General features: G+C 34.7%; 1 protein-coding gene across 3 annotated transcripts in view; it reads right to left on the reverse strand.

Annotated features, from left to right (window-relative positions):
- Positions 1 to 18,184, reverse strand: part of ALA2 (aminophospholipid ATPase 2) — a 36,476-nt gene that overhangs the window by 1,258 nt on the left and 17,034 nt on the right. For all 3 annotated transcript variants that reach the window (XM_088215471.1, XM_088215470.1, XM_088215472.1), the window contains 17 exons: positions 11,278 to 11,382; positions 10,320 to 10,417; positions 10,070 to 10,212; positions 7,738 to 7,834; positions 7,444 to 7,553; positions 7,189 to 7,353; positions 5,963 to 6,117; positions 5,738 to 5,818; positions 5,158 to 5,278; positions 4,400 to 4,506; positions 3,802 to 3,933; positions 2,346 to 2,499; positions 1,750 to 1,867; positions 1,465 to 1,638; positions 1,249 to 1,300; positions 500 to 627; positions 11 to 161 (listed from right to left, as the gene is read on the reverse strand). In XM_088215471.1, the coding sequence (XP_088071597.1) occupies positions 11 to 161; positions 500 to 627; positions 1,249 to 1,300; positions 1,465 to 1,638; positions 1,750 to 1,867; positions 2,346 to 2,499; positions 3,802 to 3,933; positions 4,400 to 4,506; positions 5,158 to 5,278; positions 5,738 to 5,818; positions 5,963 to 6,117; positions 7,189 to 7,353; positions 7,444 to 7,553; positions 7,738 to 7,834; positions 10,070 to 10,212; positions 10,320 to 10,417; positions 11,278 to 11,382 (2,091 nt within the window). The remainder of the gene's footprint in view (positions 1 to 10; positions 162 to 499; positions 628 to 1,248; positions 1,301 to 1,464; positions 1,639 to 1,749; positions 1,868 to 2,345; positions 2,500 to 3,801; positions 3,934 to 4,399; positions 4,507 to 5,157; positions 5,279 to 5,737; positions 5,819 to 5,962; positions 6,118 to 7,188; positions 7,354 to 7,443; positions 7,554 to 7,737; positions 7,835 to 10,069; positions 10,213 to 10,319; positions 10,418 to 11,277; positions 11,383 to 18,184) is intronic.

An 18,184-nucleotide genomic window follows, 5' to 3' on the forward strand; every position in this document is an offset into this window, starting at 1 on the left:
AGGAACTTACAAACATTGTTATCCAATAAGATGGTTGCCCACACAACCGGAACATAATTGTATACATCCCTGACGATGGCAGGGCACTGAAAATCCAGTTGATGATATAGAAAGCAGCTAAGTTGCCCCATATTGCAAGATGTTGCAAAATTGTAAAGGAACTGTATGTGACATTCAAAAGGGAGAGCAGTTAGAATCATTTCCTGCAATGTTAACCAAGGTCCTTGCACATTTGGGACAAGCCCCCGAAGTCTCTATATTAGAATATTGCCAATGAGTTTAACTTTTTAGTGCAGTATTAGATTGATATCATTGAGAAATCATGTAGTCAATAGACTTCTGGGATGAATAAACCCTTATCTATTTCTCTGTTGCATTATGAATATTCGGAGAAAAACGGCTATAAGACAGCTGTGAAAAGCCAACTGAAATAAAACTTCAATTTTTCTCAAGAAAAAAGTACAAACACAGAGACAATATTGATGAGATGGAAGCTTACTTGGTTTCTAATGCCACAACAAAAGCCTGCAACCATATACATCCCGAGAGAGCCACCATTGAAAGCTCCTCCATTTCACTCTTTTCGTAAGCATATGCATTTATGCTGATTACAAATATAACAATAGCCTGCAACCAACACAATCAACCCCAAAAATGTGACAAGCAAAGACTACAAAGACAAGTAAATCATCTGTAGGATCTAGACAAAAATTATGAGAATAAGACAAGCAAATTCATTTTTGTATGAGAGCAAAGACAGCAGCAGGGAACATGCTGATTTAAACTACACCTCTCAAACTTGTAACTGTATAGTTTTTCAAAGTTTCGGTACCAAGTAACTTGATACACATAAGGAAGCATCTTAGTTGTTCTAATCACCCACTTTTCTACCAATCATTCACATAGACCATCAAGTTTGTGTTTTTCATACTTCCATCTATCATGAGAGACAATACTAAGAAGCCGTTACATTACCATCTTCTAATCTCAATTTATCAACTGGTCCTCCCACAGTTCATCAGCTCATGCTTATTGCTATTAGTTGGGGCACCAGATGCTTCTACACCACCTTTCTATAGTCCTAACTTTCTATGCTATGTTATGCGAGTATTAGATCTTTGGATGCCTTCCATCTTTTTCCTTGATCTAGAATGTTCATAGGATAGAAGAGCCGAAAATTTAGAGCTCGAAGCACAAAAACATGAGACTTATATTACAAAGAGAACTTACTGAACAAATGATACTCACATGGAAAAGAGAACGGCCAAACCACCCCGCAAATGTGCTAGGATTAAGAAGTCTGAGTTTTTTAAAAAATCTGCAGTCAGCTTTGGTGATAATTCACTTGGAGAAAATAGAACTTCTTGAGACAGCAAAACAATTAAGTTCCACATCCAAATGGAAACTCTCAGTATTTTCAAGTATAACCAACATTAAAACAAAACATCCGAAGTAACAAGATACCTTCCTGCTTGACAGTAAAATAAAATTTGGGGATGCTGCATCACTGTTCCTTCACTAAGATCTTTGTCAAGAACATTGACTAGAACAGGAACACTTGTGTAGAAAACATTATAAGCCATCAAGCTAACAGAATTGAAAAGACTTGTCCCTGAGACACCTGAAACAAAAGAGAAACTGATATGCTCTAAGGTCAGTACATAAGGAAAGAATCACATGCTAGTTTATCGATGAGCATCAATATCCAGCAAAGGTAAGCTAATCAATGGATCATATATGGAAACTCACAAGATTTGGATGAAACATATAAGTAACGATTTGTAGAAGGAATACTGGGAGAGAAAGGCTGTCCGGTTGTATGAATACCGCCCATGGACAAGAATCAATCTTTTAAGGAACTTAAATTCTGCAATCCCAAGAAAACCAATGTCAAGATCTGATAAAATCTACATCTGAAATCTGAACAAACTATGTTTTTTCAAGAAAAGGCATCAGCATTACATACCAAAGTTTCATTGGCTATAGCATAATTAATGCCAAATACCTCTGAGAGCACAAATAGACACATAAAACAGAACAAATAACAAAATCAAAGGAAAAAAATCCAGTCCACGTAACTAGGGGGTAAGAATCAGGATTTATTCTCTCCATTTCCCCTTTCCCTCCCTTGGGCAACAAAAACCTGAAGTTGAGGTTCTGTAATCTATCATCAAGAATGATATGATTTCTTGAACTTTTCAAGATTTATCACCATCCAATAAAATATTATTTGAGATAAAAAGAATGCAGTATATTAAACTATACAAGAAAATATTTAAAAGCAATAGAAAAAATGAGTCAGCAGAAATTATTATCCAAAGAGATATCTACATTAGATGACTTACTTCCAATACTATAATCAGCTGCCCTTGCTGCTTGCAGCCCTTCTCTTCCACTAATCCCAACACCTATGTCAGCTTGTTGTATCATTCTTACATCATTCCCACCATCACCAATTGCCAGTGTTCTATAATCACATGATTTTAGGAGCTCCACAAGCTGCCAAAGGCAGTACTACATACATCAATGGTTTTCTTTTGACACAATAAATGAGGGCAATACATATTGGTACATAACAAGAAGTTACATACATAGTTTTCTTTTGACAGAATAAATAAAGCCACTAACTGTTGGAACATAATAAGAAGTACAGTAAAATATTTTACTTAGAAAACATTCTTCAATTAGCTTATCTCCTCCTTAAAGTCAGTTTTTACAGTTTCAATATTTTACAGTCTCCCCGGAGATGGGTAAAACAAATCTTTCTGCATTAACTACCAGACTAATGTCTGCTACCAGTCTATGCATACAACTGACTTTATAGATATATACTACCATTTTATAAATATCAAAACCAAAAATTTGTAGTTAAAGTTCTTGCTTTGCTTTTCTACTTTAAGCTTACTTTTATATAAGCACCAGGACTTCCAGCATGCCAAGACCATTCCCTGACAAAAAAAAGGCATTTTACCCACCGAGCCATCCAGTGGCAAGCCCAAAATGTTAAAATTCTCTCCTATTTCTTTTTACATGATTTTTCTTCACACTGCCTCAAGGATTAATACATGTCTTGCACATAACAAAGAAGAAAATATACATTTTATACCAAATTTCATGAGCCACCTGCAGGCTGTTTTCTAGACGCCTGAGTTTTGGGTGCCAAATTTTAAAATTTTTTTTAGAAATTTCAGCTTTCAGAAAAATTCATAATCGTATCTGTTTAATCTTCTTGGCTTTCAAAGATTCATGTAACTTTTTATAATTAAGGTATTAGGATGATAAACTTAAAAGGAGAGAAAAAAAAACTAACCTTCCGTGAATCAGAAATATGTTTAAATGCCTTTAAAAATCTAGAGTAAATTACACATGGAATCCTGATACTTGGGGATAACTACAACTAGGTCTATCATTCTTTGAAATATTAATCTGACCCTATAAAAATTGAAATATAGTTTCCAATATATTTTTGTGCACACTTTCTGATCTTACTCTCTCAATTTTGGATTCTTCTTTACCATTTAACCAAAATTATTTTCTCTGTTTTTTAGGCAGAATTGCTTGTTTTAGTACTTTTTTTTTCATTATGTTAGTCGTCATTAACAGAAGCCAAATATTTAATGTCTATTTAAAACTTAATGAAAATTGATGTGTCTTGTTATGCAAAGATTATATTGTTATCTTTTTGAAAAATAATAGGTTTCAGGTCGTAATTATATCAAGCTTCAAGGAACTCTACTAATTTATCCAAAATGCTGTCAATTTTATATGGGTGTAACAAATTTAAAATCCAACAAGAACCACCTGTGCTTTCTGTGATGGTGTCACACGACAACATATAGCTGTCCTTGACAGTATAGCTAACTCAGTAAAAGCTTTCCTGTAGTGCTTAAGCGCAATTTCTAGAGCCCAGCCATCAACGACAAATGCCACATCCTGTCAGAAAAACAAGAGAAACCTTTATAAAACAAAAAGGCCTAGAAACTATTATGTTGAGAAAATTACTTTTCACTTGAGATTAATTGAATAATAAATATTAACTATTCTTTAAAGAATAAGGAATGTGACTCAAAAACCATACCCTACTTATTTACAACTCCAAACTTTAGAAATACTAGCAGTGTTGTACAGCAGCAATACTACCAAAACTTATTTACGACTCTGAACTTTACAATAGCAGAAATACTAGTAATTAATATTCAGTTCTGTTTTGGCTAGTACTTCTAAGTCTCTTTCCTGCATTCTTCGGACAAAAGTGTACAACTACGCTGGCAAGCTAGGCTAAGAGATCAAGTTTTCACAACGGACAGTTAGTTAATGGAAATAAGTAGGTTCTGAAGTCAGAATTACAAATGAACAAACTGATTTCAGAATTACAAATGTCTAACAGTTTAAGCTGCACCTTAGGTTCTGAAGTTGTTATCCTCATTGTAAGCAAAACTCTTTCTAAACTTTGATATACTTCATCTTCCGTTTTGCCGTCAATTAACAGAAGCTGACCTTTCGGCTCTAATGACAAGGACAGCAAGACAGGTTAGGTTGGTCTAAATAAAACAAAAATTCACAATGAGAAAAAAAAAGAGAGAAGTTGCTCTATTGTTACACCTGTTTTATCCAAGATTTCGTGCATTTAATAACAGAATTAAAGCAGAAAGCAAAAGCACCAGCTTGTAATAAAAATATCAAATAAACACATAAGGATATTGCTAATATTTACATCGGGTATTTTATACTACCTCATAATAGAACAGTATCTGAAACAGTTTTCTTTTTTCTTAAAAAACATAATCTGAAAGCTTGATTTATAAAAGGGAATTCTTTGAAGTATAGGAATATTTTTCTAACAGTTCTCTTCTATCTGTCATAGAATTTATCATTTTCCTCAAAGCATAATACAAAAGATAAATTAGTGTATGAGTGATGCAAGTATATGGTGACAAGTCCATAACATGGTGATTCCTTTGGAACAAAAAAAGATACTTCTTATCTCATCTATGAGCAAATACTTTCTTAGAATTTGGAACAAAAAAACAAACTGCAATAAAAATCATTAACTGAGCAAAGTCCAAAACATGCACAATTTGCATTAGAAAAATGAAAAAATGAAGTTCATTTGTCCAGGGGAAGTAATCAAATAAATAACAAATTATTCCAATCTACCTGGGGAAATAAAATTGCATGAAAGAGCAATCTGTATAGCGGTATTCTGCTTATCTCCTGTTAGCATCCAAAAATTTATGCCCGCTTTTCGAAGAGTCTCAATCGTTTCCGGTACTCCATCCTGAAAATTTAGTAAAATATAAAAGATTAGACAAATATTAGTATACAAATGCTAACTGGGCAGTTAAGCATAGATTTAGAATAATAGAAGCAAAATTTACTTCCAAAGTAGGCTTTCAATTATTATTAGTTATCTCTTCTGTTTTCAGAGGAAAATAGGAGATAACATTGTTAGCCACCAAGCCGGCGTCAACAATGTGCAAAAGCTTAGAAAGAGAAGCAAGAACTAAAGGGACTCCGCCTACAAATCAATGAACATCCCAAAGTCTTTCCCATCTAGGATACACCAACATTTAAACAAAATACATAAAATCCAAAACCAGTGATCTCTTCCACTAGCAAAAAATTAGATACAATGCCCTCAAAGACTTTCCTTTCCTTTCCTTTCTCTCTGTATGGTCCAGAAAATGGCATCAGAAATAAGCCTACAAGATTATTACAATGATTATTGCAATCTCACCTGTAAACGATCTTCAATGGCAGTGACTCCAAGAACTTCAAGATCATGTTCCAATCTTTGGCAGGCCTCAGCAATTCTCCACTGCAGAAAAAGGTGATTTGAAGGCACCCAGATGTGTCAATGAGCCAACGTGGCTATATACCAAAAAGCCATTTTGGGTACAGTGCTCCAGATAATAATATTATATATAATAAACAAGACAAAAGTCAAGCCTTTTCTCCTTACCTCCCTATCAACCAAGGTACTACTAGCCTCTTTAAACACCAAGGACCAGTCTTGATATTCATCTTCATCCAGTTCACGCCACGCCAAGCATAGTGTACGAAGGCCTAACTGAGCATACTGTTCCACAGCTTCAATAAAAGTCCTTGTTTGCTGACCTGAATAAATTCTCATGCTATAAAATGCACAGACGAGATAGCAGATAATTCTTTTTTTCTTTGCTGAGATGCAACACAAGAGATTTATATCCGAGACTTGTACACAGATGTTAAGGAAAAATCAGAAGCCACTTAATGACTCCTGCATGATGCAATGTATCTATCTATGCATCAACTAGATAATCATATATAAGAAGCAAAAGTAGCTCATAATCATTAGGTTATAATCGTCATAGAGGCATTAAAGCAAACTGTAATATCAATAAGAAATCGAGAAATCTTAGAACCAAAATCTATAGCAAAAAATATAAAGCATAAACTGCTGGTAAGTAATAACAAAATGACATAAATCCTAAAGAAAATCAACTTGTAAATACATTGTAAATGGGTTGTGTCCCCTTGGCACTCTAACATCAATACAACTCCACACTTTTATTTTAAAAAAAAAATAAATACTAAAGAAAATCTGGACCAAGTTTTAAAGGATGAAAATTGAATTGAATTTTTTTTTATATTAAATAGATTTATTTCATAGGCCAAAGACTCAAGTGCACAAAAAATATAAAAGAATTTTTTTTTTTCCATAAAAGAAGTCATGAAACTCTATTTGTTAATGTTATTATTTTCTGAAATGAGGTCCTTGATAACTTGACAGAGATACTCATTTTTATGCAAATTTTATAGACCTAAATGACACTAAAACCAAAATAGATGAGAATAAAGAAAAATTCACAAAAATTATTTTAGTACAAAGAATAATAAGATCAATGTTTCAATACTCCTTAAAGACTAAAGGAGAAAGGATGAAAGCATGAAAAGAAAAAGGAAAATAAAAATGATATTATATAGGAAAAAATGAACACTAAAGAGATGAGTACATGACATTAAAAAGTCAAATTGGCAAGTAAAGAAGATGTTAATGATAATAAAAGAAAATGAAAATTAAAGAGATGATTCGATTCAGTGGTCATGAAATTTAAAAAGTCAAATTTGCAAGAGAAAAGTATCATGCATTAAGACCTTTTTCCGAAAAGTCCTCTGAACAACTACAGATTAAATAAAAGGGCTCACCAGCACTTGCATAAGGAAGAATTGCTTCATCTGCACCTTTTGACAAGAGGATAATCTTCCCATTCTGGGAATCTTTCACAACCACTGACATTCTTTTCCTATCAGAAGTAAACTCCAGAGTTTCCAATACTTCATATTGAATTATTGAAGAATTGAACCTAATCTCTGTGAAGTACTCAAACAGAGGAAATCACATCATCATCGTCCCCACTATCAAGGCTCCATACATTGAAGTCAAAAGGGATTGAGTTTTACCAAGTATATTTGCATTCCTATTGACAAAAACCATATGCATCTCAGCGGCAGCATGAACAAGGGCATCCTCATCCTGAGACTGTGCCTTGTATGAGATAGCTCCAGTTTTGCTACATAAAATAACAGAAGAAACAGAAAAACAAAATATTTAATGATGATGAAAGTGCATTGACCATAAACCCCAATCAAAGGCACACCATACTTTCTCCTGTAATCTCATTAGGTGACATCAAGGTATACCTAAGAAAATTAAAAAAAAAAGGAGAGAAGAAAGGAAAGGGGAAACAGAATCACCTTTGTACAGGTACAACAGTATTACATATTGCCATAACTGTAAGAAACCGGATAACATCAGGAGAGTTGCTGGCAATAGCATTGAGCAGTTGCACATCTGTACATTAACAGTACGGTTTATCAGAATCAAATATCATGTCTTGCTAAAAGATGTTATTAACAGATATAGAAGCAAAGAAATGAACCAGTAAACAAACAGCTTTAGACTTAACAAGCGCATCCACCAACTAAAAATATTTCATGCCAATTGTCTTAGGTGGCACACAAGCATCAAGGCCTACAAAATTACAGATCCACGCACCAAGGAGTTTCTGAATTAAAGGCTTTGGATTTGGTTTAAGAACTAAAAGGACAAAAGAAAGGACAAATCAATGATGCAGCAATATAAGAAAGGATAAGAGCTTAGTGCTGCATCGAATTGACAGAGAAATTGGGAATCAAACAATCTGATATGAATTCATCCACTACCTATTAGAATAACCAATACATATCAAGGACCACAAACATGATGTTTTTGCTTAAGAGTTCAAAACAACTAGGAAGAAATTTATGTTATGTAACTTTTCCAACTCAATTGCAAAAAGAAACATACTATAATATCATTTTGCATGTTTTGCATGCCAAACAGGTAACTCAAACTTCAAAGTTGAATGCCAAGATTCTCTATAATTGTTATTGACTCGAGTATACTCTTATTTAGTCTATCCCAGATTAGATCCCTAATTTATAGCTCTCCGTTTTATATCCTTGTATTGAGTGTTTTCTATCATAGAAAATAGGAGTAATTATTAGGTGTTCCATGAGCCCAGATGAGTTGACAAACTCTAAAATGTGATTAGTTTAGCTCACATATTTGTCAAGAAATTATGGAAACAAAGTTTAAAGAGCATCAATCATATTTATGAGGTCTTTCAACTCACTTGTGCTAGCACCTAATAATTTTTCATATAGGAGTAAGGATGTAAGTTATGAACAAACAATAAAGAATGCATCTTCTACTTCCCTTTCTCAGGTTCGGTCTTCTTTTCTCTGACTAACAACATTCAGTATGCAGAAAAAAGGCAGCCATTTGAATTAAGGTTCCCGCAAATTAAATCTTGGATTTTAAATAACAGAGCAGCAAAACCCTTGGTGACCTATTTTCTGTTGGAGGCAGCTCACTTTCTGCCAAATTAGAGATAAGAAGTTGAGAGTTCAGTAACAACTGAAGAATAGATGGCTTAGTACCCTAAATTTTTTGCTTACGGGTCATCCTCCTGTATATTTTGAGTCTTTTAGGAAGATTATTGGTATGGAGAACTAAGCTGAAAATAATTGTACATGTTCTTTTTGCATTTCTGGTACTTATACTAATACTACTCTACTACTTTTCACTTCAAAAAAAAAAAAGTAACAACTGAAAGAAAAGAAAGAAAGTTTAGCTCTTATTCCTTTGGTCATTTTTTCGGATGACCAGAAGGAAAAGAACAAGAAGGCCTTTGATGGTTACATTCCCTTCCTAAGTGATTTCGAACCTAAGTATTTTGATTTAGGCCATCCTATATCAAGTTGTGTGATCTAGGAGGACCTAATAGACTTTTGACTCGTACCTATATATGTTCTTATTCCTTAGATGGGTGGCTCCTTGTTCCTTCTTAAACAATCTTATACTTTTTCTAAGTAGAGAAGTCAGAGCAGAAAACTGATGATTCACGTAAAGTAAGGAATAAGATCAAAACATTTTTCAGTGGATGGTCCTCCCAGTCTCAACAAATATATTTGCTTAAGAAAGAACCATGGCCACCTTGGTTGAAAAGAAACCATCGGATTTTTGATAATCGTTCTTCCCCGTTATAGGAGAAGATGACCTTTTTTGGCATCCTTATGGGCCAAGGCTAACAGAAAAGTTTCTGATTTCTTTCTTACTGACCTCCACAGGAATTGGAAAGCAATAATCCCGTGATAACCTGTCATTCCATTTTGTTCTCTGTGCTGCTACTTATGTTCTTTCTTTTATTTTGAAGCATTTTCAGTTGGATATCTTATCCACTGTTTTTGCATTTTTCTCTCTTTTCTTGATGCTATCAAAAAGAGAGAACCATGGCCAACCATGCCTTAGATATGTTCTGAAAGCAATGCCTAACTTTTGTGAGCAGGAAACTCAAACTTCTCAACAAAATGCATTCGGAGGTATATATATAACAGATATCTCAATTGTTTAAGATGTCATAGAATGCTTCAAATTGCTGAAGATTAATGAGTTCACCCAAATTAATGAACATGTCTGAAATGCAACAAGTGACAAGCTGAGACAAAGCAACAAAGAAGAAAATCATGAAATAATAAATCAAACCTTTCAGTGCGTCACCACTCTCATTGCCGTAAAAAAGGCCACTGATACAGCATCTTCTAAAAATCATTTTGTTTTCGGTTAGAGTTCCAGTTTTATCAGTCAAGATGTACTCAACTTGTCCTAGGTCCTCACTTATTGCTGTGCTGCCACATTCAAAATACATCTCTTAAACATATTGATGAGATAACTTCATACTCACGACTTAAATCAAAAGGTACCCTTTCTTTATATTTCAGTTTTTTTCACTCACTTTGTAGCATGAGAAGAAGTATCAGTCTCTTGATCTATCATCTCAACATCCCAATCAATAAACTTTGCATATAAACTCTTTACCAGATCTAGAGACACCTGTTACAAAGCATTCTAGTTGCTTACACACAGAACCAAGGCAGATCCTTATAAAGTTATAATTGATATTCTCAAAAAAAAATGAACAATAAGATAAACCAATCTAGGATAACCAAGCCAAAAATAAACAGGAACTAAGGTTGAAATGTTGAGACTATCCGTGGTGAAAAGTACATCAGCTAAGCATAATTTTTACCCCTCAATCCCTCTCCCCTATCTCAAAGAAAGGAGGAAACTCAGGGAAGAGAACAAGCAATTAAGCTCCGCGACACTGCATCAATCTAGTTTTCAGCAAGATTCCAACATTCTACTTATAGGTCATATCAAATTCTTTTCTTGTAAGCCTCCACAGCATTTAGATCAACAAACGAGAAAAATTTTCAGCAAATACAAGTTCAACTACTTCTAGGTTCACAAACTGTGGATTTGGGCCTACAACTTAATTTTCATTTGAGCCTCGACCTTTTCATAAGTTTATCAAGAAAACTCTATGTTTAATCTCTAAAAAAGCCTACTTCTATCCTTTCACCTAATTCTATGTTTACTCCCTCAAAATCCCTCTTCTTTCAGCTAAGAGGATTACTCTGTCAAATCATCTCTGCTCCATTCTTTGGACGGGATATACTTTTTTTTTTGGAGGGAAATAGGAGGCATAATTGGTCTATGTTTACATAAAGAGAGGTAATCTCCTCCATTTCCATAACCCCAAAGCCCCTAAGATGGGGAGAGATTCAATATCAAAGCCTGGCACATGTATAGGCCTCAGAATAAAGCTTCATGTAATAAATAATGATATTCAGCTAGGTAATAGAAACTGTACTGCAGATAATTTAAAATTATAGAGATGTATAGAAAATTACCTTTATAGATATTGGTATCATGATGGAACACAAAAGTTCAAACCGTAAAGGGATGACCAATAGTTCATACCATGGATCTTTCTGTGGATATAAAACATACCATTGCTGCAAAAGTACCCAAGCCAGTTGACATATTTTAGAATTTTTCTCCAGCTCATAAAAAAGATAAAACTCAAAGATTCATGTGAAGCTAAATAACAAGAACATGACAGGCAAATCAATTCATCGCACAGGGAAATGTGGTAAAAGTGGCGAAAGAATCAACAAAATTTATACATGATGTGACCTTTCAGCTATAGGTAATTATCATTGATGAGCTTTATAAGGTGCTTCTTCCTATATGACTTGAAACATTCACCAGCTTGAGAGAGAGTGTCAAGAAGTCTTGTATATTAATTTAGAGTGTGGATTAAGTAGGACAGAGGGTATAATTGTAATATACCCCTTCTTTGTAGTCTTCGTAATCAATTGAATTTTCTTGTAAGGTTACTAGTAACTTGTATATACGGGATCTTAATACTCATAAAGTACACAATTCATTCCTCCAAATCATTTTCTTCATTTTTAAACAATGGAGCCAATATTAGGTGTTCTATCAGCCTAATCTAGACATCTTAAGTATGATGAGTTAAATACGATGGATAAGGCATTTGTTGAAGGAGGTTCTACTGAGGACGAAATCATGCAACCTTGTTTAAGGGTAACAATGGTAAGGCTCATGACTCAAATTCTTTTTCTATAGTACTTCTCTAAAGCAATTTGAATTAATTAAGGGTGATATATTCAGAATATTTGAGAATTTCTACACTTGTGGGAGATATGTGGCTAGCCTCAACTCAACTTTTTTGGTTCTCCTCCCTAAATTCAGAACACTTTGGATGTAAAAGACTTTAGACCCATTAATCTTGCTAGCTTTGTCTATAAATTCATTGCTTTAGTCTTAATCCTCATATTAAATAAGGTGGAAGGGCAACAGCAAGCTTTTAAGGATGGGCAATAAATTTTTAATCATACTCTTGTGGCCAGCGAAATGATAATGTTGCTCAAAAAAAGGATAATTATGGGTTGTAAGCTAAACATTCAGAAGATTTATGACTATGTTTCTTGAAATTTTCTTATTTGTCTCTAGAACCACATTATCTTCGAGAATAGATGTTGCAATGCATATGTTTAACTACTCTATGGAATCATACTAAAGGAAGCCCTTTCAATTTCTTAAAGTTCTCGAGGGCAAAATCCAGGGGCAAAGACAAGAATATCCCCAAAAATTTGTTCCCAAATCTCAGCATTAACAACAATGAGAACTCTCAAGTGCTCTCACATATCTTGTTCACTAACAACTCCCTTTTTCAGTATACCAAATTGGGGTCCTTGTATGTTCGATGCCTTTTACTTTGTTTTGAATTTTTTTTTGGCTGAAGAAAATAAAAACTGGTTAGCATCAGTCAGGGCGCAGGTGGAAGAGCATCTGAAAGCCAACCAAAACCGCCAAGACCACTACCTCTACCATTAAGCAGCCAGGAACAAAGGGAAGGTCAATCATGGTCGACACTCAAATGGGAGACTCTCTGCGCAGCATAGAACAAAGAATGCAGGATTTACTGTCTGAAATCTACAAGTCCATTGATGACAAGTTTGAGGCTAAGTTGGATACTAAGTTGACAGAAAACAGCGCCTGCTTCAGCTTATTGTAGCAGACACCATGAGTTCCATCATGAACAATTCATTCTACCAACCAAAACCCAACCTTTTCCCAACCACCAAGCCAAAATCCTCAAGCTCAAAACTTTCCCTGGTCCCAAATGTCCGGAGGCCTACTACCCACTCCTGGAGTAAGAGAACCATGAGCGAGCAACCATTCCCCAACTTCCTTGTCCCATATCTTGGGGGCAAACACACCAAGGATTGACATTCCTCTCGTTGAAGTAACCTCAGCTCTTAGGCGAGAAGATGCAAAAGATAGTCCAAGTTTATGGAGTTGCTGATGATAAAAAAGTGGAGGTGGTCACCCTGTAAGGTGGAGAGAAACCAGATACCAGGTTTAAAAGGTGGCGAGCACAACAAGGAGAGATGGATCGGGAGGGCTTTGAAGAACTTTATAAGAGATTTGGAGACCCCACTGTAGCTGATGTTGTGGAAGAGTTCAACAAACTGAAGTAAGAGAGTTCTTGATGGAGTGCCAAGAGAGATTTGAAGAGTTAAGGTTAGCCACGTTAAAAGAAAACACTCACTTCAATGAATCTTACTTCATATCTTCCTTCCTTAGTGGTCTAAGTGAAAGGTGAAGACCCATAATCAAGATTTTTAGACCATAAACCCTATATCTGGCATATGAACAAGCTCAACTCCAATCTCATTGAAGCAATGTTAGGGCGTTAAAAGAATCAAAACAAACTTTTTGCCATTAGTTTCAACCACCCTACGTTGACTCAACGATTCCACAAGGAACCAAGTCCCCGTCACCACTAAGTTCTAAATTAGACCAACAATGGGGGTTTCCTAGACAACAAGAGGACACAAACCTTTGTTATAGATGCATCGGGTGCTACTTCCAAGGTCACAAATGTAAGACCAAACAACTATTCGTGACGGAGATGATGGAGGAGAAAGAAGAAGAGATAAAAATAAAAAAACAAAATGCAAGAGATGATTTCCAAACTTAAACCTTGAGGACAAGGTTTTTTCAAAGTAGAGATAAATGTCAAGAACCAACCTTGTAGCAAGGAAGGAAAAAAATAAAATAACATTGAATTTCTGTTAAGATAACTAATTTTGTTAGGTTTTATTTTGTTGCTTTTGTAGTGGAATAGTACTATAGTACTATGGTACAGCCACCATGGTGACCGGTTGTACCAATAGAGTAAAAGACACCTCTTTTTTTCTAAACAAAAAATATACGTATTATTAAATCATAGCACCAGGGGGATGCAATTCATGTACACAATTATTTTCAAATCAATTAATAAGTCAATAAAATCCCAAACTCATTAAAAGAAAGAATCGGGTGCCCCAGAACTGAAAGACCCAACACCTGGAGCCATCTATCTCTAATTCTACCTAGATCCTCTTTTATTCGTTCAAAAGCTATTTTATTTCTCTCCTTCCACACAAACCAAAAAATTATTAGAGAAATGAGTTCTACATGTTTCCTTCTTTTACTAATTCCTTTCTAATTTCATAGCTCATCCTTGACTGAATCCGCAATTGCTAGAGTAAAAGGCACCACTATTCTACCTATCAATGATAGTAGCACTATATGAATTGTAAGTGTAAGCAACAAACGACATGAATGATTAATATCCAAGATAGCTACTTTGGTTTGACTTCTTGAGGCTTTAGCAAGATGTTCTTACAATAATAGACTTCTTAAAATTAAACTTCCTAACATCTGTAAGATAGCTACTTTTAAGAAAGTGATAGTAAATGACAACTTTATGGATCATTACTACAATATGTCATGGAGCATCATACTTAACCACTTCCTTAATGATTAGAATTTGGACTAGATAGACTATCTTTTAACCACTCTTGACGCTTGATTCCAGAATAATGAGATATGAGATAGAGGACCAATATATAAAGGCTTTGGCTTTTCAAGAATGATAGTTTTTCGACCAAATCTTGTTCTTACATTCTAGGTGAATATTAGTTGTTGGATTGTTTTCCTTCAAAACTTATTTAGAAAAGAAGGGCCTCCTTGCATGTGCCATTTTTTACTTCGAAGGTTGCATACTTACCATCCAAAATCAATAGGGATCCCTTCAGCTTAAGAAAATGAATCCCTTGTTGTCTCTTCTGCAATAATAGGCAAAGCAAAAGAAGAAAGAGAAAAAAAGAAAGTGGAATATCACAATCAACAAGCCCCAACAAAGAGAAGAAATCGAGGTTGATCTCCTTAGGCATTTTTAATTAATTTGGTTTAACTAGGAAAAAATGTTTTATGTTGGGAGACTGTCATATACAAAATAGATATGGAGAAAGCTTATGATCATGTAATTGGAGCTTTCTTGATTATAATTTTGAAGCGACTGCGCTTTGAGGACAAATGACGCAAATGAATCAATTCGTGCATCTTTACGACTTCTTTTGTTGTTATGGTAATAAGAATCCATCATCTTTCTTCAAAGTCTCCAAGAGTCTTAGACAAGATGATCTCGTCCCCTTTACTATTTATCATTGTAACGGAAGCTCTCATAAAATGCTTTTGAAGACCAGAGACCTTGAGATGCTTAAGGGATTAAAGGTAGATGATAATGAGCATATGGAAAAGGTAACTCATTTATTTTTGCTGATGATATTTTATTATTCTGTAAACCGAATTAGAGAACTCTTTTTAACTTCATATACATTTTATTAAGTTTCCAAGTGATTTCTAGCCTCAATATTAACTTCATATGCATTTTATTGAGTTTCCAAGTGATTTATGGCCTCAACATTAACCTAACCAAGTCTGAATTGGTGGGATTGGGTGATGGGAGGGATGTTAATATGTTAGATTTTGGGATACAGGAGTATGGACCTTAATCAAATATCTAGAGCTCCTATTAGGTGCTAAATATGAAGATATGACAACTTAGGACTCAGTGGTAAAGAGATATGAAAAGAGATTAGCTGGATGGAAGAGAAACTTTCTATTTAGAGGGACAGACTTACAGTTATAAGAGCACTATGGCTGACATTCCCATCTATTACATGTTCTTATTGACAGTCCCGGTCCGTGATGCCAAGATATTGAGATAAATCCAATGTAGATTTCTAGATAGAGACACAGAGGACAGAAGACATTATCATATTGTAGCATGGAATAAGGTCAAAAAGTCTATACATAAAGGTAGTTTGGGTTTGAGATCTTTCGTAAAGGTTAATATAGCTCTTAAGGAGAAAGGGCTTCAATGATTTATGAATGAAAATGGTAGTCTCTGGTGGAGGGTGGTCGAGATGAAGTTTGGGACCATGGACAGAGGATGGTCCACTAGGCTCTCATCTAGATCCCATGAGAATGTGATATTTAAAAAAATTTGTATGGACAAGAGTAATTTCCAAAACTATATCAACTAGAGGATTGGCACTGGGGATAGAATGAGCCTATGTTATGATGCTTGATTGGAGGGTGAAAAACTCAGAGATCAGTCCCCACGAATCTACTATTGCTTGGCACAAGAGTGTCTTGATTCATGGGTCCTATAGTGGCACCGTAGAGGAGAAAGAGCGGACAACAGAGGTCACGAAAAATCTCAATGAATGGGAAGTTAGGGAGTATGAAGCTCTTATTTTAACCCTTACAAGGGTTACAGTTAATGGAAGCAGAGACCAATTAATTTGGAGGCTCAATGCTAGAGAGACTTTTTCTGTCAATTTTTTTACAATTATTTGACTAAAAAAGAAGCCACATGTACTAATTTTCCATTTCGGCAAATCTGCAAGGTTAATGCTCCACTTAGAATTGCATTTCTTTTTCCTTTTTTGCTTGGGAGGCTAGTAGAGGTTCTATTTTGACTCTAAACAAGCTAATTAGGAGGGCAAAATTTTGGCGAATGGCTGTTTCTTATGCAAAAGGAAGGAGTCATGTAACCATGTCCTACTGTAGTGTCCTTTTGTATATAAATTGTGGACCCTTACTTATGGACTCTTTGGTATCAATTGGGTGATGGTTGGTTTAGTGGGAAAAGAAATTTGTATGTTGAAAGGCATTAATGGCATGAAGAAACATGTTAGTTTCATTCCCCTTACTACTTTTTGAGTGATGTGAAAAGATGATTTTGATTTTATAAAAGATATATGGTTGCAAACCTCAAGTTTTTTTATTATAGGTCATCCTCTCTATTTTCTTGGGAACTTTAGGAATCTTATTGACATTTTGATCAATATATAAAAAATATTGTACATGGATTTACACCTCATGATGCATATGAATAAGTCATATCATACTATTTTTATTTTAAAAAAAGTTTATTTATATTGGGAGTTTATTTTCGAATAAGGTAGAGTGAGAATGGATATTCTTAAATAGAAATTTAAATATTTAAAATTAAGAATTTAGTCTTTATGGACATTATCATTATTAGAAGTAGATTAGGAATTTTTTTTAATAGAAAAAGAATATTTTATTCAGAGAATAGGGTAAAAATTACAAAGACGATAATAGGACGTCTTCCTGATCTTGCAGACGAAAAAAAATCCTACCTAAGCATAAGTGAATAATTATATGATAACCTCTTAATTTCAATGGAGAACGGAAATGGCTATGTATTTGTATGTCTTAGCCCATAAGGTTGCTAAAAAAGTCATTCTCTCTCATAGCTCATGGAAATATGTATGTCGCTTATCGAAGATTCACTGGTTCCTTGCAAGCCATAGTGTCCATAGACCAAGGAAAATGACACTTCACCAAAATGGTTTTCACCTCCTTTCTTACCCCGTCCCTTTATCTATCTACACAGGAAGCTCAACTATATGAGAAGTCACCCGATTTAGTTCAAACACACTGAACATTCTTGTACAAAGTCTTCTAAGCTACCTCACAGTGGAGGAATAAAATGGATCAGACATTCCTCCTCTAAAGCACATAACACAAATATCTAAAAACATCTAATTAGGATGACGGGTTTATAGCATCTTATTGGCATTGAGCATTTGATGCATGACTAAAAAAATTACATTAAAAAAATGCATGACTAAAAAAGTATACACCTTTAACTTTGACGGAACAGGTGCTTTCTAAAACACCTTGGCAATGTAAAACACCTTTCCAAAGGTGGGAGGCTTACTTTAATCAATAAGCACCCTGTCTAACCTCCCTATCTACTATCTCTCGGTGCTAACTATACCCAAGAAAGTTGCTAAGCAACTAGAGGTCATTCAATGTCGCTTTCTTTGAGGAGATGGTGACTCAAACAGAAAGATCCAC

This window comes from Carica papaya, chromosome 3 (assembly GCF_054855325.1).
Source record: "Carica papaya isolate Zhongbai chromosome 3, ASM5485532v1, whole genome shotgun sequence".
NCBI classification, from domain to species: Eukaryota; Viridiplantae; Streptophyta; class Magnoliopsida; order Brassicales; family Caricaceae; genus Carica; species Carica papaya.